The 23783-nt window shown below is 41.8% G+C and overlaps 1 protein-coding gene across 2 annotated transcripts in view; it reads right to left on the bottom strand.

The window, feature by feature from the left end:
- FAM13A (family with sequence similarity 13 member A) overlaps nt 1–23783 on the bottom strand; it is a gene marked incomplete at its 5' end in the record, with an annotated part of 153741 nt that overhangs the window by 19502 nt on the left and 110456 nt on the right. For both annotated transcript variants that reach the window (XM_083367016.1, XM_083367015.1), the window contains 2 exons: nt 8577–8721; nt 19822–19864. In XM_083367016.1, coding sequence (XP_083223142.1) covers nt 8577–8721; nt 19822–19864 — 188 coding nt within the window. The remainder of the gene's footprint in view (nt 1–8576; nt 8722–19821; nt 19865–23783) is intronic.

Raw genomic sequence — 23783 nt, 5'->3', positions numbered from 1 at the left:
GTCTCAAAGATTCCATAGGTCCAGTATTTCCTCATTTGTCTCTCTTCTACATGAGGGAGAGACAAGGCTTCTGGGCAAAAGCATGAAATGGACAATACTGAGGAAGAAGGAAAGATAGCGGACATCTTCCATGAAAATGAGTCACAGCACAAGCGGGGAAGAATTTGATCTGGATGAATTTATTCTTAAAAAGTACAGAATAGAGGATTTGGGCAATAGTTTATAACTCTGAAAAAGTATGCCCCCCCCCAAAAAAAAGAATGATATAAACTTCCTGTTCAAGGAACAGATCTTCAAGTGCCAGATGGTTGGTGGAAATCATTAATGATGGTTGATTCCACAAAGCTCTGCTTTAGAGTTTGCGGGAGATATCTCTTTGTTACATACAGATTGGACTTTTTAAAATTTGATTCAACAGGGTAACATTTAGTTGCTTATTCTTATAAAATATGCCAGCAGAGGCAAACCAAATCAATCATTCTTATCTTTTCTTCTGTTCAAATATGACCAGCAATTTTGCTTTACCTTATTTATTGTTGAGGAAGGATTTTCTTTAGGGGGGGGAGAAACATAGTAAGTCTTTAAATGGGAACATGAGACATATAATTTACTAAATAACATATTTAAAATGAAAACAACAGTAAAAAATCATTCCCGCTTACAGAATAAAGATGGGGATCTATTGATTTAAAAGTAAAGTAGGACATCATGTTCTTTAAGTCCCATTTAACTTCAGTCAAGGAAAAATAAAATTTGAAGGAAGGGTATTTTGCTAGAATTGAGATATCACAGAGAAGGAAGGCCCTATTTCTTAACATCACTAACCTAATATATCTTTCTGGCAAGCACATCAGAAATGTGCAAGCACCACCACTCCTTCTTATAAACAAAAACAAACCCCCAACCCTTATATAGTAATTCTTTTTTGCTTTGTCACCTGTTATTTATAAGAACAATGGAGAAAAATGGAAGGGATTTCACACCTCACGATTGGAAAAACAAAAAAAAAAAAAAACCCAAAAAAAACACTCTGCTGAAAAGTTAAATTGCATGTGTTGATGCCATCTGTTATTCATTCTTATATAGGGCCGTGTAGGTGGTTATTACAGCGTTAAGTTTTGCAATCAAAATGTTCCAGAAAGTGTCAATATTAACAGTGTGGAAGGCATGAAGAGCATGTGAGGCAACACAGCACAAATTCAGAGGACCGAAAGAGTTCCTGTCAATTAAGAGAACCATGCCACTGATCAGAAGTCCTCCTCTTGGGTATACTTAATTTGTGAATATCTATAATATTACACACGGAGATGACATCTGTGTCATAAAATGCCTCAAGAATATAACAAATCATACTGCTGCCATAAATTAAAGCTGACAAAGCATACCTAGCATAAATTAAAACTAGCACAGAAAAGAGAGCAAAAGGGTAAAAATAGTTTGACTTTAAAATAGTATTGATGTTATCTTTTTCAAGAACATTTATGTCTACTTCCAAACTTCCCTAATGTTATAATTCCTCAAAATGAAGTACTTTGGAAGATAGTTACTCATTTGCAGGAAGATTAAAAGATGATATTATGATAGCATTCTTCAAGAATATGAACAATTGTCATAAGAAAAAGGCCTTAATCTTAATCATCCCAAAATGTAGGGCACAGAATAATGGCCTGAAGTTAAAGGAGAGTTTCAATGGGCACAAAACAGAACAGAAAATTGCCTCTAGGGCAGGGGTCTTCAAACTTGGCCCTTTTATGACTTGTGGACTTCAACTCCCAGAATTCCTCAGCCAGGCTTGCCTGGCTGAGGAATTCTGGGAGTTGAAGTCCACAAGTCATAAAAGGGCCAAGTTTGAAGACCCCTGCTCTAGGGGCATTCGGGATTTATTACTGGGACCTGCCAAATGTTCTCATTTGCTTATATGAGGATAGTGCTGGAATCTGATCTCCTTAACTTTCATCTAAAAAAGTAAAAAGCGCTACACAATTCTATTTTCTACGTTAAGCAAAGGTTTCAGCAAATGGACTATCAGTATCAATATAATTACTTACTAATTTTCCATTTTCACTTCTTTGAATTCAGAGAGTGCCCAAGACAGTATTAATTCAGTAGAAAACGAACAAACCTGTTAGGCATATGGTGATAGCCTGTCTAGTTGGGTTGGAAATATATAAACCATGATGTTGTAACTTTAAGGTACTAATTGGCCAATGGGCGTGTAAACTTTTGGATGGCCATAAGAGGGAGCTAGGAACGTAGCTTCTCTCTCTCTGCTCTCGCTGTTTTTCACTGTTAGTTACTCTGTTACTGCTATTGTTGGTTTACTACTGTGCTAAACCTGAACAACTGTGTTTTTGATCTCTGGACCGGATTACTACTTGGACTGTTACTATTGTGTATGACCTGGACTGTTTATTTTTGACCGTGTTTTGTTTTTCAACCACTAAGTAAAATATTTTTTCTGTTTATCACAACTCAGTGTCTCTTGTGGTTACTGTGTGACTCTTACTGCTGTCAGTACCCTTCATTGTCTGTGCAACTTCTTGAAGTTCAAGGAGACCTCTGCACACTTACTGACAAAACCTACAATGTAGAATATTCACATTGCTGGCCTAAGCCAGTGTATCTCAACCTCAGCAACTTTCAAATGTCTGGACTTCAATTCCCAGAATTTAAGTGTACACATCTTAAAGTTGCTGAGGTTGAGAACCAGGGGTCTAGGTAATCCTATCCCAACCCTCTAATTATCCATGGTTCAGATTAGGGACAATCCATACTACTGTATAGACTGTGAGACAAGACAATGAGTGCGTGTAGCTAAATCAAATACTTCAAAAACTCTTCACCTACCTAACAATTGAACATGAGTATCATGATTTGTCAATCCTTGGTTTGTGATTACAAAATAGTCAGATGAGATTATAACAGATGCCTCCAATGTCCATTGACCCCTCTTTCCACATGATTTTGTTCTATTTTAATTTATATATCATATTCAGAAACTGGCCATCTTCCTCAAAGAGAGACTCTGGGTAGTGTATAAATTCTAACCATAAATATCCCAAACAAGTAGCAGCACAGTAAAACTGTATTCCTTGCTCTCACTTCCAAAATGTCCTAAAGTGGAATTTGCATCAAGCAATGCAATGATTTCAAGAGATTCAGAGAAAAAGCATCCATTCTGTAGTCTTTCCAAATTCTTGAAAAAAAGAAAGAAAAAAAAGCTCTCATTTCATCCCTGACTGCTAAAATCACAGGGATAGTATGCAACTTTTTTCAGATTACCTTTGAAAATATAACAACAAAGTGATCTGTTATGGAGCAGAGTAATTAGAACATATAAGGAAATAAATGTGGCTGGAGGCATTCTTCAGATCCAAAGGAAGAGCATCTAATACATTATCAAACTATAAAAAGAAAGTTATATCATCTGGTATATTCCATCACAAATACCCATAGCAGCCAATAGTGCAGGTTTGCTTATCAGCTAGTATAGTTGAGCCTGGACTAATACAAAAATAGCATGTGGACACAACTTGGCATCAATTCCAAAGGCTTTGGTCCAGATAGACAGATACACTGAACATTTCCATTCAGTCACAGAATGTAAGAGTTGGAAGGGATCACATACATCATCACATACGGCATCTCGGGCTAACCAAACTATTCCACCTTTGGGGGTGAGGTGTTACCCCCCGTTTATAGGGCTCGCAACTTGGGCGTCCTCTTGGACTCACGGCTCAATTTTGAAGATCATACAGGAGCCGTGACCAGGGGGGCTTTTGCCCAGGTTCGCCTGGTGCGCCAGTTACGACCCTACCTGGACCGAGATGCCCTATGCACAGTCACTCATGCGCTCATGACCTCCCGTTTAGACTACTGCAACGCTCTCTACATGGGGCTGCCCTTGAGGACCACTCGGAGGCTTCAACTGGTGCAGAATGTGGCCGCGCGAGTTGTGATGGGGGTTTCCCGATACTCCCATGTAACACCTCTACTCCGTGAGCTGCATTGGCTTCCGGTTGCCCTCCGGGTGAGATTCAAGGTGCTGGTGATGACCTATAAAGCCCCAAATGGCTTGGGTCCGGGATATTTGAGGGAACACCTGCTGCCAGCATCAAGCTCCCTTCGTCCAATGCGCTTGCACAGGGAGGGTCTTCTCAGGGTGCCGCCAGTAAAAGATTGCCGGCGGATAACACCCAGGGGGAGGGCCTTCTCTGTGGGTGCGCCTGCCCTCTGGAACCAGCTGCCCGTGGAGCTCAGGACTGCCCCTGACCTGCGTTCATTCCGCCGGGACCTGAAGACCTGGCTCTTTGAGCTCTCTGGCCCAGGCTGAGAATTTTAACTGTTCTATTTGTAGGGATAATTTAATCTTTTTAATTGTCTTTCAACTTTTGTATTTTGTATTGGTGTGATTTTAAAATGCCCTGTAAACCGCCCTGAGTCCTTCGGGAAAGGGCGGTATATAAATCTAATAAAATAAAAATAAATAAATAAATCCAACTCTCTATCCTTGCTAGCTGTGGAATTCTGGGAGATGAAGTCCACTCATCTTCAAGTTGCCAAAGTTGAGATATACAGCTCTTCCTATGAAAGGAACTGCTATTAAAGAACAAACTTTTCAGTTCCACCCTAAATACTCAAATCCAAAAATGCAGTAATACAATGTCCTTAAGGACTTGGGGGGGGGGAAGGGCACTAGGCTCTCTAAAGCAGGGCTTTTCAACCTTTTCAGAGATTGTACTACTTTTAGGATATGGCAATATTCGAGCACCAGCAGTCGCCTAGCAGGTGGGCGTGGCCTGCTCGACGCCACTCACTGGACACAGCTGACTCGAGACAGCCGAGTCAGAACAGAACAAGTTGCACTGGCTATCTTGATGTGGGGACAACTCCGTGCCCCACAAATTCGCCTCCCCAAACTGCTAGCAACCAAGCGCGTGCCCACACACACGCACACACACCATATTCCAGGTTTGGGGACTTTTATCCACAGAGGAAGGAGAGGGCCTTCTCCCCAAGCCCAGGCAGGATTGGCAATTTGCTAGCTCAGATGTGGATACAAGTCCTCAAGCTTGGGATGTTTGTGTCTGTGTACGAGTACGGATAGCACACTAAGAGATGTTCTTTTCCAAATCCAAGACATTGTTGGTGTTTCCCTGTCTGGTGCCTGCTCCTGGCAAAGCAGGAGGTGGAGGACATTTGCAGGAAGCAGTTTCCTGCGAGTCTAATTTCTGTCCTGACAGATCTCTGGAGAGCAAGAGGAGGTGGCAGGGGAGCAGCGCTCCTGCATCCTACACAAGGGAGGCTGGCCCTTCTCGAAAGGGAATTCCCATTTCCAATTGTGCGTGGTAAGGATGCTGGCTTGTTGGGGCAGCCTTCCCTCACACAGCTGCCCTGCCCCCCCTCCTCCTCTCCAGAGATCTGCAGGGGAGACAGAGATCTGGAGGGCAAGGTGCAGCCTCCATATTGGCCACTTCTACTTCTCCAAGCCCTCCTTAATTAAACATACATTATAGCCAAAAAGAAAACATAGTTAAATCACTAATTACGGCTCTTCCCATATTTTCTGGAAAAACCACCTTTACTGATGTTCCTTATTAAGGAACTCTTAACAGGGAGGGAATTGAAGACCCTAAAAAGGTCTCGTTCTTTCTAATCTGCCTTCCCTTTGAGCCTTTAGTTCTCATTATTTTATTATTATGAATTTAAGAAGAAGATCAAAGGGCTCCGGAGCTCAGGATACTCACCTTGAAATCAGAAGCCAGAAAAATCTAGTTAATCCACAATACCGCCCTATAAAGATTGAAGATAATCTTTGGGCCCTGAGAGCTTGCAGGTGTCCAGTCAGAATATTGGTGGCACACCTGTCAGCAACTGGAAGTGCATAAGTCCACGTACTTCCCTTCCCTGTTGCACAACTCAATCCATACATCCTTTAATTTCCAGACACATCTTTTTCTCATAAGCTCCTTTAAAAACCCACAAAGTATACTGTAATTAGCAAGAAAAATAAATCTAGCACTCCTGAATTCTTTCCCCAAGGGGGAAAGGAAAGTTCACAGCCTGCAGGTTGCTAGCAAAGTTGTCAAAGAACGTAATTGTTGCTGCTAAAGGCAAGAACAAATAACGAATCAATTTTGCAGCTCTCTCCTGTCACTACATCCTCTTACCTCCAGAATCTGGCCTGGGATTGCACAAGGGGCTAGGCTAAAATCCAGTTGACTAGTTTGCAGCCAGGTGTTCAGTGCAGACCTTGCCAATGTGATTTTAATAGCCCAGGAAGGGATAGGAAAACCAGAGGAAAACTTTGCAATCAATAAACCATGGTGGACGACGCTTGTTTTGCCCTATTTTGATTCTGCTCCCCAGCAGCAGCCCATTGATTTCAGAACTGCATGGCCACAAAGATAGAGGCCTTCAGCCTCCCAATCCCTGCTTAGAGAGGGATTTGCATTTCGGCCAGGGTCAGGCCATACGCCCCCAATCAAAAGAAAAATCTGAATCTGGTGGGCCAGAAGGCAGCCCAGCCACTGCGCCCCTCCGGTTCCTTTTTCTCACCCGCTGGGCACAGACGCAATCGCTGCTCCTCGCCATAGCTAGGGCAGGACTTGCAAGTACCTCCGTCCTGCAAAGTGGTGCTCCCCCGGTGCTCCCGCCTGCCGCCATGCCGGCGGCCCCGACTAAAGGCCGCACGATCCAGGTTCGCCCTGTCAAGGAAGGGGGCGGCAGCACAGGCTACATCAGATCCACAGCTTGTCAACGGCACTCAAAGGCTCCCCAACTTTTCTCCAGGATTTTGGGGTTGGCAAGCAGAGGGGCAGTGCCGCGTTTCCACGCCTGGCGGCATAGATCCGCCAGCTTCGTCCTGCAAAGTGTGGCTCACCCAGTGCTTCTGCTTGCCAGCAGGCCTGTCAGAATCAGGACAGCTCCGAAGGAGGTAGCTGGGGGGGTGGGGGGGGTGGGGGGAAAGAAAGCAGGAGGATTTTCAGCAGGCCTCAAAAGGTGGCGCTGCCCCTCCACTTTCCAATCCCCAAATCCCAGATTAAATTTGGGCAGCCTTTGAGCACCCCTGACAAGCTGCCGTCCCCTTCCTTGGCTGGGCGAGGCTGGAGTGTGTGGCCTTTAGTTAGGGCTGTCGGCATGGCGGCGGGGGGGGGGGGGAGCGCCAGGCGAGCACCGCTTTGCAGGACGGAGCAGACGGAGGTACTTGCAAGTCCATCCCCAGCTATGGCGAAGAGCAGCGACTGCGTACGTGCCCAGGGGGTGAGGAGAAGGAAACTGAGGGGCGCGTTGGCTGGTCTGCCTTCTGGCCCGCTGGATTCGGGGTTTTCCTTCGATTGCGGGCTGGGGTGGACTGGCCCCTCGCTGTCTCTGGGGCAGCCCCGGGCCAAATATACACGCCCCGTGGGCATGTCTATCCCCTCCTCCTCCTTTTGTCTTCGGTGTAGCTGCAACTGACTCTTTTCCCCAGGCTGCGTGTAGCTTCTGGAAGCAATACCGCGGCTCCAGCTGGCTCTCCCACAGGCCTGTGCTGCATTGCTGCCACTTCAGCTCATCCCCATGCTACTCTTTTACGCTTTTTTTTTTAACAGGTGCTTTTCAACCCATCATAAGCGTACCACCTGCCAGGTGCCGACGTACCACCAGTGGCATGCTTATCATCAGTTGAAACGCCCTGCTCTAAAGAACCAAAATGTGTGGAAGAAATGTTCTTCCAGTGTTTCCAATCACTGTTAGAGCATTCTATGCCATTTAAATTAGTGGACAGACAAAACAGATCTTTTGCTAGAAAAAAAAACCACACTAGTACTATGTTCCTTTTCTTGTAAAAATAATGTAAACAAAGGAAAGTAATTCTACTTCCCTTTAGCCCACCGCAGACAATAAAAGTATGCATTCATATACCGAAACATGCAATCAGTGTTAGAACTGCTAATGCTAAATATCTCTGCCTTGCTACCCAGAAAAAGAAATCAGACCATTGGTTACATCCATTTACATTGGGTAAATCAATGATTTTAAGATCCTTAAAAAGATGGTGGGGAGAATTCTCTTAACGGAATCACACTTTAGGTGGGAACAGATTTTTAAAAATTAGATAGTTAAGCAGGGATATAAAAACAACAACTTAAGCTTTCATTCCCTCAGACAATACATATATATTATCTGAACTCAGGGACAAATATGCTCCCCATAGAAGGATTTGTTAAGGTATCTTTTAGCTGATTTGCCTTTAAACCGCAAAATGTTAGCAACCAACTGAATAGGACCGATAAAAGACAAAAACTTTTTATTTCTTTTTCTCTGGGTTATGTTCCTGAAAAAAAAAAAGAGCCCAATGGCGTCTTTTCCAGCAAAAGCTCAGCTCTTGTACTGAAACAGTTTATTACTTTCTACAGATTAGCTTTCCCCAGTTCAGTGTGGATTGAGAAACTACTATTGAAGACATCTGAATGATAACAGGCTGGGGGAAAACTGTCCCACATCATCACAGAAATAAGAGGGAAAATCAGAGAGAGAAGTAAAAAAAAAAAAATGCAGTCCGGCTGAACTTCATGCTCAACAAGCAATCCTACCTTCCCAGTTGTCACTGCACAAGCTTGACAAGTCCAGACGAGGCACTTCCGATATGAAAGCGTCTTCCTGGCCATCAATTTCTTGGTTCCTCTGTAATCTGACTTCGGGAACGCCTGGATGCTCCTGGATCTTCATATTTGAGCTCTGCAGCAAATCCCCCCGAAGAAAAACAAAACAAAAACCTTTTGCAAACTTCAGTATAAACGGAAAGTACAAATGTAAATAATCACACAAGCACAAAAATCAAAACAGCCTTTCCCCCCTTTCTACAGACCAACTGAAAAATGGGAGCCTTTTATAGTATCCCGTCTTTTTCCCAATTACTCCCTTCAATACTCATGGATCACTTTACACTAGCTTAAAAAACAAAACAAAAAAAAAAAACAACAACCAAAAAACCTAAAATCAAAACTTTTGCTCCGGAAACAAGAGTAAGCAGCTCAGACGTTGCTTCTCTCCAACGGAGGAGTAAGCCATCGGTAGAGTTAATACTTGGAACGGCTCGAAAAGACGAAGCAAACGAGAAGGAAGACTTTTTTCCTTAAAGTTCTGACTTCTCAGTTTCCCAAAAAAGGCATCACCTATGAGGCTGCTGTTGCTAAGGCTAAAGGTAAAGGTAAAGGTTCCCCCGCACATGCGTGCTAGTCGTTTCCGACTCTAGGGGCCGGTGCTCATCTCCGTTTCATAGCCGAAGAGCCAGCGCTTGTCCGAGGACGTCTCTGCGGTCATGTGGCTGGCATGACTAGACGCCAAAGGCGCACGGAACGCTGTTACCTTCCCACCGGAGCGGTCCCTATTTTTCTACTTGCATTTTTACGTGCTTTCGAACTGCTAGGTTGGCAGAAGCTGGGACGAGTAACAGGCGCTCACTCTGTTACGCGGCACTCGGGATTCGACCCGCCAAACTGCCGACCTTCTGATCGACAAGCTCAGCAACAAAAATCTCTCTCTTGGAAATTGACGATACTCCGATCTTTCCTTCTTCCTGCAAAGGCTCTCCAGCAAGCTGTGCTGCGGTACAACTCTCCGAAAGCTAGCAGAGTTGGGCTTGGCCGGCTGCACGTCCTTGGCTGCTTCCTGTGGATGTTTTCTAGCTGGGCGTGGGGAAAGCAGGCCTATTTATGGAGGAGCTCTGGGATATTACAAGCTGCTGTTGCGCAAACTGAAATCGTAACGGGCTTTGGCATTTAATAACTGGAAGGGGTTAGGGGGGCCTGCAGAATAAGGCCACACACCAGAAAAGGCTTTACATTCTAACAACTCCTCATTCTCTCTCCTTCCCCCAATCCCCAACCTTAAGCGAGAAACTGCCCAGGAGAGGACCTATCATGTACGCTGGAAGAAAAGAAACAAAAGCAATTTTGCGCGGTGCCCTCACACCAGATACCCGATATGTCCTGTGTGTCTGGGTAGATCAAAGTCATTGCCTTCTTGTTACTGGCTTTGCACGCTTAACCTGTCTGATTTTACGTTCTGGGCATAACGGCGCACCCGTTTCTTTTGAGAAATGCAGAGAAATTTAATCCAAAGGGGCTCTCAGAGGAACGCACCTGATGTAAGCAAACATACAAAGTCTTTACTTGTAACTTGGGAAGAAAGAGACAGGGAAGGAAAAATGGCGAGAGAGACTTGGAGACTTCTCTCCCGCGCACCCCCCCCAAATACGATTAGAAAGGGCAGAAATACTGGGGGAAAAGTTAAAGCAGGTTAACAGGCACTATTGTAAAAACATGAATGGCTGACAAAAGGTCCCAGCCGATTTTTAACTGTGATTTATTTATTTAGAACGGTCAGAATCTATTTGTGCATCTGAAACTCTGTGTAACTTCCCCACAGTTCTTTTTTCAGTATCTGCAGTGGGAGCTGTTAAAAATAATCTGCTCTGGAATTTGCCAACATGCTGAATTAAAAGGACGGTGGGAAATAAGCTGGGAAATAAGCTGCACGTTGCTCTGTTGATTGTAATGCAAATAATCAGCACTGCTTTCAGATGGTTGTCAGGAAGTTCAAAAGCAAACAAAAACCAACAAACCTGAGTAGCACAATTCTATATAAATTTACTCAGCCCCTTGATGCTCCCTCGTCTATATATTTATACATGCAACCCAAGCATAAAATCTTGTCCAGCCATAGGGTGCAAAGGAAGCTGCAATAAATCTAGATTTCACTTTAGACCCACAAAACTACACAAGTTTAAGAAGGCTGCCTCAGCAGTCCAGTCGCCAGGAAAGTGGCATACAAAATGCAAACAATCAAACCACAGATGTTCTAGAAATCTAAGGAATAATATATTTGTGCTGCAGGCTTCATTCGGCCAAACCAGCTCCAAGAAAAGAGATGAGAGAACAGATTCCCCTCGGCATCCATAGTAGTCCCATTTTCTTTATGGAAAAGATGCTCCCAATCTCAGAAAACGCAAATCAAGTTCAAAGTCAACATCCTCACAAACAACGTAGCGCATTTCTTCTGTCTACAGTTGTTCTGACATGCACACATTGCACCATTAACCACGATTTATTCCATAACCACAGTTGGCTGAATTCTTACAATACAATAAACAAAACATTAAGAACAAAGACGCCTACTCTGCTAGATGAAGCCTATCACCCATCTTGTCCAACAGAAGCCCAGAAACACAAACAGGATGATTTTACTTTCCTTACTGCTCACTAGGAGCTTGTGTTTAAAGGATGCTACTTATAAACCTGGATGGAATATTCAGTTATCAAGCCTAATCAGTCCATTCAAATTGATAGCCACACTATCTTGTATGATTCTCACCATGATTGCTATAAGACCACCGTAGAAAAGATATCAGCTACAGAAAGAAAATAAAAGAACAGAACAGGGAAGGCAATGTTTTTATTGTACAACTACCTTTCACCACTAACAGAATGTTATAGGGATCTAAAAGTGGATGTTATGTTCCAAAAAAAAAACCCAACAAAAAACCCCCAAAACCCTAATTCAGCAGGAGAAGCACAGAAATCAACTTCTAGATAGGGACTAACAATCAGGTTTGCTAGCAGTAAAAGGAAGCAATATAAAATTGGTTTATTTGACCAAGGTTAAAATACATATGCTAATCTTTAATGGACTTTTGTAATCACATCAGGACTGAAATGACAATGCTTTATGGTCCAATTGTCCTTCTCATCCTCTTAGTGATTCTCCCAACTATCATTGGGGCTCCTGGATTGCTCCATTTTCTTCTGCCTGCATGATTGGAGTCTTGCTTGATGACCAGTTGACTTTGGCCCGTTTACTGACTTTACTTGCATTTGATGAATATGTGTAGCATCCAAGAGGATTTGGCAGAGAAGACTGCACCGAAATTGGTGTCTACTTTTGTTTCATGCCTAAATATGGGAATAATCTCCTGGCAGGTGTTCCTGATTCTTCTCTTCATCCCCTGATCTTAGTGAGGAATAGTGCTGTCTAGGCTCTGCCAGACCTTCCACATTATTCTCATCTTTCAATAACATGGCAAGCTCTTCACTAGCTCTCTATTTGAGCCAGAACCCAGTTTAAATTATTCTTGCTTGTGCTAAGTGACAAACTCCCCAATATCTATTTGTCCTCATTTCTACCTACAATTTTGCTAATTCTTTATGTTCCTTTCTGCAGGACATTCTTGGTTCCTTATTCCAGAGTCGCTGTCTCCCAATACCAGGCTTTTAGAGATTTGGCCTTGTGACTCTCTTTTTGCCTTTGACTCTGTACAAGCCACGCTATATAAAGAAGGTTTAAAGACCTTTATATTTAGCGGCTAATGTAGTCGAGGGTGCTCCATTCTAGCTAACAGTTCCAGGATAACACTTCCTTTAAATTATCATGGATGTTTATATAGTCAGTGCTATCCCACGATGCTATTTTAAGTGTATTGCTTTCAGACTGGATGTTTTAATGATAATTTTTGTTTATTGGATTCCGAGTTGATTTTATTAGACTGATCTACAATTCATTATTCTGTTATTGTTGTTCTATACTGTGCCTTGATAAAGGGCTAAATAAATAAATAAACAGTAACATTACTGCTAGTTTGCCTAACAGGAGAAGCACGTTTTCTCAAGCTGAAACACTTTTGGCTGTTATAAACCCATCAATTGCATAACTTTTTATTTTCCTTTTTTTCCTCAACATATATGCACAGCATTTGCTGCTCTACAAAATGAAGCATAAGAGATAAACATAACGCAACTTTTTTTAAAAAAAATCAGTCAATCTTCTTGACTATCATACCTTTATCTAAATGATGTAAACAAGCAAACACAGCAATTCAAGAGTCCACTACAACATGTCCTGTTCCCTCTAGCCCTACTCTGCTGTGAAGGAAGAACATGATGGCTAAAGGAACATCTGAAGAACAGGTTTTGTCATAGGGTATAAATGACTCCCCTATCCTTTTCTCCATAAGACACACTGTACCAGGTCATTAATCTCCACTATGCTGTCACCACTGTAATTTAAAACTACCAAGGATCTTTCAAAGCCAGGCAGTAAAATCATTTCAAGAGTGGTCTAGCTAGCACCTATGCACTAGGATTTGCCATTAATAAAAAATTGGGTAGATCAATTGTACATTCAGAACATTTTATTCAATAAAGAGAATCAAACATTCCTACGACAACATCCAAAAGCTATAATGCACATTCATCAACCTTAAGAGAGCTAGTCAGTATTAAGTCCAACTGGGACCTACTTCAGTAGGTACACACACACACACACACACACACACACACACACACACACGGAATTTATTCCCTAGTAAATGTTGGTGCATTTTATCTCTGACAATACTTAGCAAGGATTTTTTATTTATTTAATAAATGGGGATGCCAGTGTTCTTATCTACAGGGTTGGCTATGGAGGGCTATTGCTCATTCTCGCATCTTGCAGAGCGATGAATAATCTACAAAACTTTCTCAAGAATGGTAGAGTCAAAGACAGTTGCATTCCAAACATATATGGGTGGTTCACTGAACAAATGTATTTTTATTTTTTGCTTCTGATGCCGCTATTCAAGCAGGGTAACATGCCTATCTGTGGTATCATCCTCCTCTATGCTTGTGAGAACAGAGAACAGAGTGGGAAGCCTATAGGAAAGCCAAGAATCTTCAATGCTGAGAAATGATCTGGTCCTGCCAGAAAATAAGGGGGCACAGCAGAGTCACCCTAAACTGCATCTTCAGGTTGTCTATGGAGATTCGCAATCATAGTTGTCCCAAGGATACTTTTCTCAAAAGCCAACTGAACTTCCTTTTCCCCATGGAAAACATTTCACTTCTCATCCAAGATTAACTGAAGAAGCTTCTTGGATGAGAAGTGAAATGTTTTCAAAGGAAAAAAAAGCAAACAAACAAGAAAGTCAAGTTGCCTTTTGGAAACAGCATATTCAGGGCTTTCTCAGCAACATACGTTAGCCTGTCTGCTATCCTATTTGGAGTCTGACTTGAAATCACATCTCTAACATCTGGCCTGCATCTGGTTGGGATGGTGAGAACTCCAAGGATATTCTCTCAGTCATATAAGTGTAATAAAATACGGAAAAGACGTAGACGTTCAGGTGGTGATAGGAGGCTATGCAGCCAATATGTTATTTACCACTCAGTTATTTGAAGTTGACCAAAGTCCCTGCAGGAAAAAGCTCCAAAAAAGGTCCTATCCAATGACTGCTGGGTCACTGAACACCCAGGACAACAGTGAAGCTTTGGACAGGTAAACCCACTGAAGTAGTGGTACAGGAAAAAGAAGAAATGTTATTTTCTTTTCACTTAGACATAATTGATATGGCATTTATCCAGGTGGGATTCTAAGTATCACCTCCTTTGCCAATCTCAGTAGGTGAGACAGCAAATGCCTAAGTTGTGTAAAAATTTTACCACCCAGCACTTCTTCAGGATTCAGCTTGTTTATTGACATCCATTTTGGTCACAATGCTCTCAAGCACAACATCTTATTTACACAGAACGAACTGGAAGAACTGAACGTAGTTAAGATATGGCTGATATCTTATCCATCTTACCTAGATGACAGGTTCTAGTATTATCTTTTTTTTTTTTAAAAAAAAAGGGAAGACAATTTGGGATGCCATCTTTCAATGTCAAGGAGCCAGATGGTACTTCTTTGGTAACAGTTTTATAAGCAGGAACCAAATAAAAAAAAAATTGCAAAAAGTGTTTACAATTCCCAGCTCAAAACGCATGAAGGTGAACATCATCTGGCAAAGAGAAATCTAAAAGTATTAGTTGGGCAAAAATATTCCAGTTCTTCCTTGGTAGAAGTGATAAACTGTTTCAGTACTGTACTGAAGTAGGTGTACATAAATAAACATGTGTATTTATTTTCTTTTGAGTGTGGGCATCAGACTTTCATTTTTTAATGTGTGCCAGTAAATAAGGTTATTACAGAAAATAAAGGTTATCTTATCATTAATTTTCTCCAGGTACACCTATAACTAGTCAGCCCCTAACCTTTCCATTCACTTGCCCAAGAAGTAATATTTAAAACTGCATGTAACTATCTACTTCTTTAAGGTTATATGAGTGTTTTCTAAGAAATCACCTCACTATCTCTTTCAAGTCATAATTCCTTTTACAAGAAGACATCAATGACACCCCAAACTTACTGTCACTGTTTTCCTACAAGATCTTACTAGTCATAATTACACCCCAATTCTCTACTCACTGGCATCCGTCTTTTCAGCACTATATTATTCTTTTTAAGACTTTCATATACATTTGAAAGTCAAGTGTACAGTACATTTATGCAACTATATCACAATATATGTATCTGTCATCAATCTAAGTTTAACAGAAAGAGCATGAACATTTGGATTCCAGTCAAGAGCACAAGAGCATGGATTTATTAGAGTAGGCAAAGTATGGGCGACTTACAAAAAATAAGATATTCCAATGTCACTGAAATTATAAAAAACATTTTGAAACTTAACACAAAAATGAAACTATAGATATTTAGAAGTTTGTCCTTTTCCTACACTTCCATCCTAAGGTATAATAAACAGAAAGAAGCAAGAAAGTTTATACTCATTTGTCAAGGCTAAATAAAGTTATCTATTGCATGAAGTATGTTCCAGTATGTTCCTAAGCAAGCATAACCATTCTTTGAAGAATGGAATCAGAAATTAGTAGTTAAATTATCAACAGTATCAGTAATGGTGTCTGATTACGTGGATAGATTACATCCAAAAGATGTCAATCAAGGAATGACATATATGGATCAAATTTTGTTTGAGAAATACCAAAAATGGAACTAAACATGATAGGCCAAGAGAATTATTTGAATAGACATTTTATTGGATATATGAAAGAATCTGGCTGAAATTTTAAAAATTAAGCATGAAATGCAAGACAAATCAAGAAAATGACTTGGTGTTGTTTTTTTTACAGGAACTACAAAAGAGGCATGTTAAACCCTCAAAGAATTTTATCCAATGAGATTAAAAAGAATGGAAGAAAAATTAAATTCTATGACACTATTTGAATGAACTAAAGATTAAGACTGTTAAAAGTTAAAGGAATGAGTATAAAGTAGCTTATTGGTCAATATTAAAATAAGCCATTTATCTACGTTCTGAAAACTCTTTATGGACTTTATGCTGACACCAAGATTGAAAAGTTTATGTTTTATGGATTTGCTTATAACTAAGGAGATACGGGATGACATTTTTTTTGTAACCTTAAGGGATGAACAGTTATTAAATTTCTCCATACTTGTAATGACGGTTAGAATTCATTTCTTTATATAGTTCTTTTCTTTTCCTTTAACATATTCTTTCTTTTTTCTTACACTTTTTATTACTTCATACTATTCTTTTTATTTTATGTTTCATTTGTATTAGTTGTTATTTTGAAATCAAAACACTTATCAAAATAAGTAAAACTATCTGGAAAGTATCTTCTAACATTTCTTGATGACGTATTATCCAAATCCCAAAATTCTAGGGTAAATGTTATTGGGTAAAACAATCAAAAGAGTTGTCTTACAACATGTGGGGAGACAAATAAAATATCTAACTTTGAATCATTAAAGCACCCACATCTTTTGCAAAGCTCATGCGGCTGTTTGAAAGCTATCTCCATTTATATGCATGAGAGACTCTGCATTTTTTTTAAAAAAATGCTTTGGCCATTCCAGATTGTTTATCTTTCCTGGCAATGAAAACTTGCAAGAAAACAGAAAGATTAGACATAGGAATCAATGATCCAAGAAACCTTTCCAATAAAAGCATTATATAATGTCTCTAGCATTCTGCAAACATGAGACAAGAGATCCCCTAGAAACCATATTTATTTATGCCTATGTAAACACTCAGTCAACCTTGGCTGATTTCAAAAAGCAGGATTATGGTGCTTATAGTTATTCAGTGAGAAATTGCCAAGTAATCCAAGGACTGCAGCATTCCAGAAGAAACAATTTACTGTTGCCCAGAAATTTACACGATGTGCTCATGAAGTTATCAGAGATAAACTCAACTCAAAGGGGGCAAGACTTTATTTAACAATAGACTTGGCAATGGAATTAAAAACATTAGGTAGAGCTGTATTCTTGCTAAAATATACAATATCTTGACTTAAGCCTCCAAATACAGCTATTCAACAGAGACTCATTTTCATGGCTGCCCTGCGGAGAGGACATTTTTGGAAGGGGAAGAATACAAACCATCAGATCACAAGTATCTTTCTCTTACTGTACAACTTGCTATATAGACCCATCCTGGCATCCTGCAGCCCCACTGGATCAAAACATTGGTTCCAATTTAACACTGCCTAGTTATGTATTTTTGAAATTAAAAGATGCCTGCTCCTGGGGAGGAAAGCCATGGCAAATCTAGACAGCACACTAAAAAGCAGAGACATCACCCTGTCAACAAAAGTGCGTATAGTCAAGGCTACAGTTGCAATGTATGGCTGTGAAAGTTGGACCATAAGAAAGGCTGAGCGCCAAAGAATTGAGGCCTTTGAACTATGGTGCTGGAGAAGACTCCTGCAAGTCCCTTGGACTGCAAGGTGATCCAACCGGTCAGCCCTAGAGGAGATCAACCCTGACTGCTCTTCAGAAGGCCAGATCCTGAAGCTAAAACTCAAATACTTTGGCCACCTAATGAGAAGGAAGGACTCACTGGAGAAGAGCCTAATGCTGGGAAAGATTGATTGAGGGCAAGAGAAGAAGGGGATGACAGAGAATGAGGTGGCTGGATGGAGTCACTGAAGCAGGAGGCGTGAGCTTAAATGGACTCCAGAAGATAGTAGAGGACAGGAAGGCCTGGAGGAACATTGTCCATAGGGTCGCGATGGGTCGGAAACGACTTCGCAGCTAACAACAACAGTTATGTATTTTACTGGGTATTATAGGCACCCATAATTCCACATAACCACCACCAAAAGAATGTGAGTTTAGCCACAGACTTCACCTTTCCAAGATTTTTGTTTTTTAAAAAAACTTTGCTGAAATATATGTTTTCATCAAATACTTTAAGAGGCAAAGACAAAATCTCCAAAACTGGTAAGTTCAGAGAAGATGTTTAAAAAGATTTTCAGCCGCCACAGGGAAAAATAACCAGTAAGATTCCTGTCCCACTCTCAAGGCTTGTGGATGTAAAATGAATTATGCAAAATAAAATCATCCATGCAAATTGGCAAGATAAATACTGAGAATCTTTATGTTGGCACAGCCAAACCGATTTGTTATTTCCAGCACTATTTCTTGTTTCATCTGTCTTAGATTAAACGAACAGCTTCCTTGAAAAAAGATAATAAGATGTTGAAGCATCTCTGTCTCTAGTCATCCAGATTCTCTTTGCTTCTGAGAAAATAATACGCTAAAGGTAATTTCTATACGGAAATGAATGTTCATGAAAGAAAAGGAAAACCGAATTGACAGGAAACTGTCATTCTACATATGGATCTGCCCTCTCTTAACCTCGCAGTCTCAAAGGGAAGGAGTAAATTTCAATTCACAAGCTAAATTACTGAGGCAAGAGAAAAATATCCAACAAGATTAGAGAAAAATTATATTGAAAAGGTCAAAAATAAGTGAACAGTATTAATGCTAATACTTCCATGTTGGAAGCACCATAGTGAAAGGATTTGCGGGTAACACCGTGGTTGCCTGGGGGATGCCCAGGTGGGGGCTCCTTCCACACCTCTGTGAAGTTACCCACCAAAGTAGTACCCATTAATCCAGTGGTCCCAACCTTTCCGGTTTGGCAACCTGGCGGAGAGGGGTAGGGGATGGTTCCACGCGAGTGGTAGGTGTGCAGGTGCAGCTTCATTTGCCCAAGTGCTTGCCGCTAATGCAAATGGAGCTGTGCGCTCACCCAGTGCTTGCATGGCCTGGTTCTGAATGGGCTGCAGCCCTCTCGTAGGCCATAGCCCAGGGGTTGAGGACCCCCTGCATTAATCTACATATGGTTGCCTGCTTTCGAACTGGTGGACTGGTGGAAACTGGAGCGTGGGAGGAGACCTCACTCCACCCCATAGCAGCAATGGGTCCCAAATGCCAGGCTGCTGATTGTCAGTCCAGCTGTCTAACCTCATAAGCCACCGCACTTGTTAGGGAACAGTTATTTCAACAGATCAAAGCAACAAAAACAGGCTGTTTTCACAATGCTGGGAGCAAACATGGCCTTCCTGAGTAGGTATAAAACTTACTAATAAACCAGGGTGCTAGTTTCCTAGCGTAACAATTGCAGAACAATTTAATCTCTTTATGAATGATGAAGTTCTCTGACTTCAATCTCTTTCTGCCAAGAACCAAGTAAGAGACTCTGAGCAATCTTTTCTTAAACTTTAGCCTTCCGTTTCCAGCAGGATTTTAACTGTATACTTTTTACTTCTACAGCTGGAGTAGAAATATGACTAGAACTTCAGGGGACTCCAAGGGGATTTGGCCAAGGTCTTAAGATTCCCTTCAAAAATCTTTTCTCTGATTTCCAAGTACAACCAGCTAAACTGATTCAGTTGCACTGATTCATGACCACGTCTAGATCAATGGTCTTCTTAAATGCTACTTAGAATATTTTTCAAGGAAGCTTCTTATAAATACCGTACTAAAATAATCAAAGCCTACGAGATCCAAATGTTTCTAACAAAGGTAGCTCTAATTAGATTCCACATTCTTTCATTATTAATGTTATAAAATAGTAACAAAAGCAGGTTAACAACATTAGTAATGAAGTGAAAGTAATACGTTATTTTGCAAATGGTACAAATGGACACAAACCTGATTGTGCATTAACAAACCATCCTCATTTTTGCCGTCTTTGCTACAAAAAACAAGAAAGAAATATTAAGGAGCATGTCATAAAGGAAGCAACAAGCAACATACCATTTTATTATAATCATAAAAAACATTTTTTTAAAAGTGGATGAAAATAAAACTTAAAATTTCAAATCATGTTTCATAATTCCTTCTTTGAGAATTGCATGGAAAAGCCAGGAGATCAATCTACTATTAAAAGACATGAAATACAATATGAATACATAAAAGAAAGCATTCGTTATAATATTAAAAAATCTTTTTCTGCAAAATAGCAGCATTTTCAAAGGAGGTCATAAACAGGCATGCAGAATCAAAAATTAAGCTTTTTGTCTCTATGTAACGAAACTGGTTTCAAAGTATACCGTATTTTCCGGCGTATAAGACGACCCGGCGTATAAGACGACCGCCTACTTTTCCTGTTAAATTATAGGGTTTGGGCTATACTCACCGTATAAGACTACCCCTCTTCCAAATAAAAATTAAAAAACATCAGATTTGATTTTAATATGGTAATTTTAATTCAAATGCTTATGACATGCAGGTGCTTAGTAGGAAAACTGTCACTTATAAACATAAGGCTGTTTGTCATCAAACATGTAAACATAAAACAGTGCAAGTGGATTAAACTTTTCCTAATTCACTCTAAAGCTGAAAGGAAGGATAAAGACAATAAACCCATGGGAGCTGCCATGCTGTTTGTTTTCTAAGCTGTCAACCAAACTGGAACTGATGATGATAGGAGGAAGATAACAAACAATATAGAGAGAGCAAGTGCCGGGCAAGTCCCTGGCGAGTCAGCAACGCCCATCGTAACTCCAAGCTATTTTTACAGGATTTGCTGGCGTGACAGTTTCCCTTTAAAAGCCTTCAAAATCCTCCTCTTCATCATCTGATTTCATTAGTACATCAATGACATCTTGTGATACACTTGTAAGGCAGTCATCGTATGGATCTAATTCCGTATCAGATGGTGTGGTCTCAGCTTTGGCTTCCTCTTCATCTTGCCACAAGCAGTCGTCCTCCATACCATCTAATGAATTTGATATGCCACACTTCTTGAAAGACTTGATTATTGTTTCTGCATTAATATCATTCCACGCTTTTATGACAAACTTGCACAAAAATCCAACTGTGGAGCACGCATGTTTCCTCCTTTTGTGAATGACTTTTTGCCGCTAACCATCCACTCATTCCACTGTTCTCGAATGCGATCTTTAAATGGCTTATTTAGGCACACATCCAGTGGCTGTACCAACGATGTCAATCCTGCAGGAATAACTGCCGCATCTGTGTTCATTCTTGCCAGCCTTTGCTTGGTGCTGGGAGTTAAATGAGCCCTGAACATATCCCACACCAGTAGACTACGTTTTTGAATAAGTCCACCTGGTCGCCTGCTCCATACATTATCAAGCCATAGCTTCACCCCTTCTTCATCCATCCAGCCTTTTTCATTCACATGTACAAAACAACCAACAGGGAACTTGAGTTTTGGCATTGTTTTTCTTTTAAAAATAATCATTGGTTTCAGTCTGGCACCATCAGCTGTGCATGCTAGTACCACTGTAAAATTGGACTTCTCATGTCCTGTTGTTTTAATTAAAATTGTTTTTTCACCTTTTGGATGGACAGTTTTATTTCCAACCATATCAAAACTCATTGGGGTTTCATCCATATTTCCGATACTACTTAATGCATAGCCATGTTTTTTGCGCTATTGTATTACGTATCGATGGAAACTAATTACTTTGGCATCAAGATCTGTAGGTATTTTTTGTGAAATTTTTGTCTTTTGCCTCAGTACCAGATTATGCCTTTCCAAGAATCTAGTACACCAGGATACATTGGCCTTAAATCCTTTGCTGTGATCTGGGTTAGATTTGGCCCACTGAAGTGCAAACAAACATATTTTATTTCTTGTCACTATATAACCGCTTTGGCGATGCTCATTCACCATGTTTATTACATGTTTTTCAAGTTCTGGCCAATGTGGAGTGCCTCTTCTTAATGCACACTTACCCCTTGGCATACTCTTTAAGGTTTTTTCATTTGCTTTCCAGTCCCGAACCATCTTTTCTGTTACTCCATATTGTCTTGCAGCAGCACAGTTATTATGTTCTGTGGCAAACTTTACAACTTTAAGTTTGAAACTGGCTTCATATTTCTTTCTTCTTACTGGTGGAGCCATGATGGGGCCTTGACTGTTAGCCAGTTGTATGAACAAGTACAGATACTGGTGCTGTGCTGTACTGTATTCACCACCAAATGTATCTGCTCACCAGACAAGACTACCTTCCCTCAGAATCACCATTCCCAGTATAAAACAACCAGCCAATCACAACAAGCAATGTATTTCCTGCATACAAAATCTGCTTGGATTGGGTGGGTCAGCTCTCCCTCCCTGCCTGCCCAGCCCTCCCTGTCTCCAAGAGATCTGAGCTATGCAATGTGTCACAGGAGTGTTTGGGAGTCAATAAGCTGAAGACTTTGAGGAACCCTGCCTTATAGCAAAGGTAAAGAATCCCAGTTTTATAAAGTACCAGTAGCTCTAATGTGCTCTAATTCACCCCAGTAGGAGGAGATGCAGATTCTATGCATATTTACGGTACACAGAAGCGAAAGAAATAACTCAATATTTCACTTCCTGGCACACAATCTGCATATTAACAACTCTTTTAGTACCCTTTTTTTATAAGTGCCACGATATTGCTAAAATAAAAGAGGTAAACTTCGTGACCCACCCAGCCCATGCATAAAACAGAAATGAAAAGTCTTAAAAAAGTTTTGCGCGGTTAAATAAACGGCATTTGCATATTGTTTCTCCACGGAGCACCGACAAAATTCGCTCGAATTAAGGAACGTGAGGAGATAAAGAATCGGGCTATAGGGAATGTCTGGCATGACGGGCAACCCTGGGAAACACGAGGACTGTAGTGCAGTGGCGTAGCGTGGGGGGTGCAGGGGGGCCGGCCGCACCAGGCGCAACATCTGGGGGGGCGCGACTGGCAGGCTAGGGCAAGGCTGCTCGCGAGCGAGGGGTATCTGTGCCTGCGCCGACACAGAAACGCTTCTCTCTCCGGGTGGGGGAAGGCTCGGCGGCTCCCTGGGTCTATATACGCCTCTGTATGCGCACGCCGCCTTGTGCTCCCGCAAACGAGAAAGAAAGAACGGCAGCAGCGGCGTCTGCGAGCCTTGCCAGCGGCGGCGGTCCTCGGTGTGGGCGTGCCTGCGTCTTTGGGTGTGAGGCTTTCAGAGAGGCTGCCTTTGGCTCCTGGTACTTGCAGCCGGTGTAAAAGAAATGAATTCTCGCCTGCTTTCACAGACTTGTTCTTTTACACCGGCTGCAAGTACCAGGAGCCAAAGGCAGCCTCTCCGAAAGCCTCACACCCAAAGACGCAGGCACGCCCACACCGAGGAACGCCGCCGCTGGCGAGGCTCACAGACGCCGCCGCTGCCGTTCTTTCTTTCTCGTTCGTGGGAGCGCGAGGCGGCGTGCGCATACAGAGGCGTATATAGACCCAGGGAGCCTCTGAGCCTTCCCCCACCCGGAGAGAGAAGCGTTTCTGTGTCGGCGCAGGCACAGATACCCCTCGCTCGTGAGCAGCCTTGCCCTAGCCCGCCGGTCGCGCCCCCCCCAGATGTTGCGCCCGGTGCGAAATGAATTCTCGCCCGCTTTCACAGACTTGTTCTTTTACATCGGCTGCAAGTACCAGGAGCCAAAGGCAGCCTCTCCGAAAGCCTCACACCCAAAGACGCAGGCACGCCCACACCAAGGAATGCCGCCGCTGGCGAGGCTCGCAGACGCCGCCGCTGCCGTTCTTTCTTTCTCGTTCGTGGGAGCGTGAGGCGGCGTGCGCATACAGAGGCGTATATAGACCCAGGGAGCCTCCGAGCCTTCCCCCACCCGGAGAGAGAAGCGTTTCTGT

This window comes from Vipera ursinii, assembly GCF_947247035.1.
Source record: "Vipera ursinii genome assembly, chromosome: 7".
In the NCBI taxonomy this organism is placed as follows: Eukaryota; Metazoa; Chordata; class Lepidosauria; order Squamata; family Viperidae; genus Vipera; species Vipera ursinii.
The sequence above is the reverse complement of the archived record's forward strand: the minus strand, read 5'-3'. Positions and strand labels throughout refer to the sequence as shown.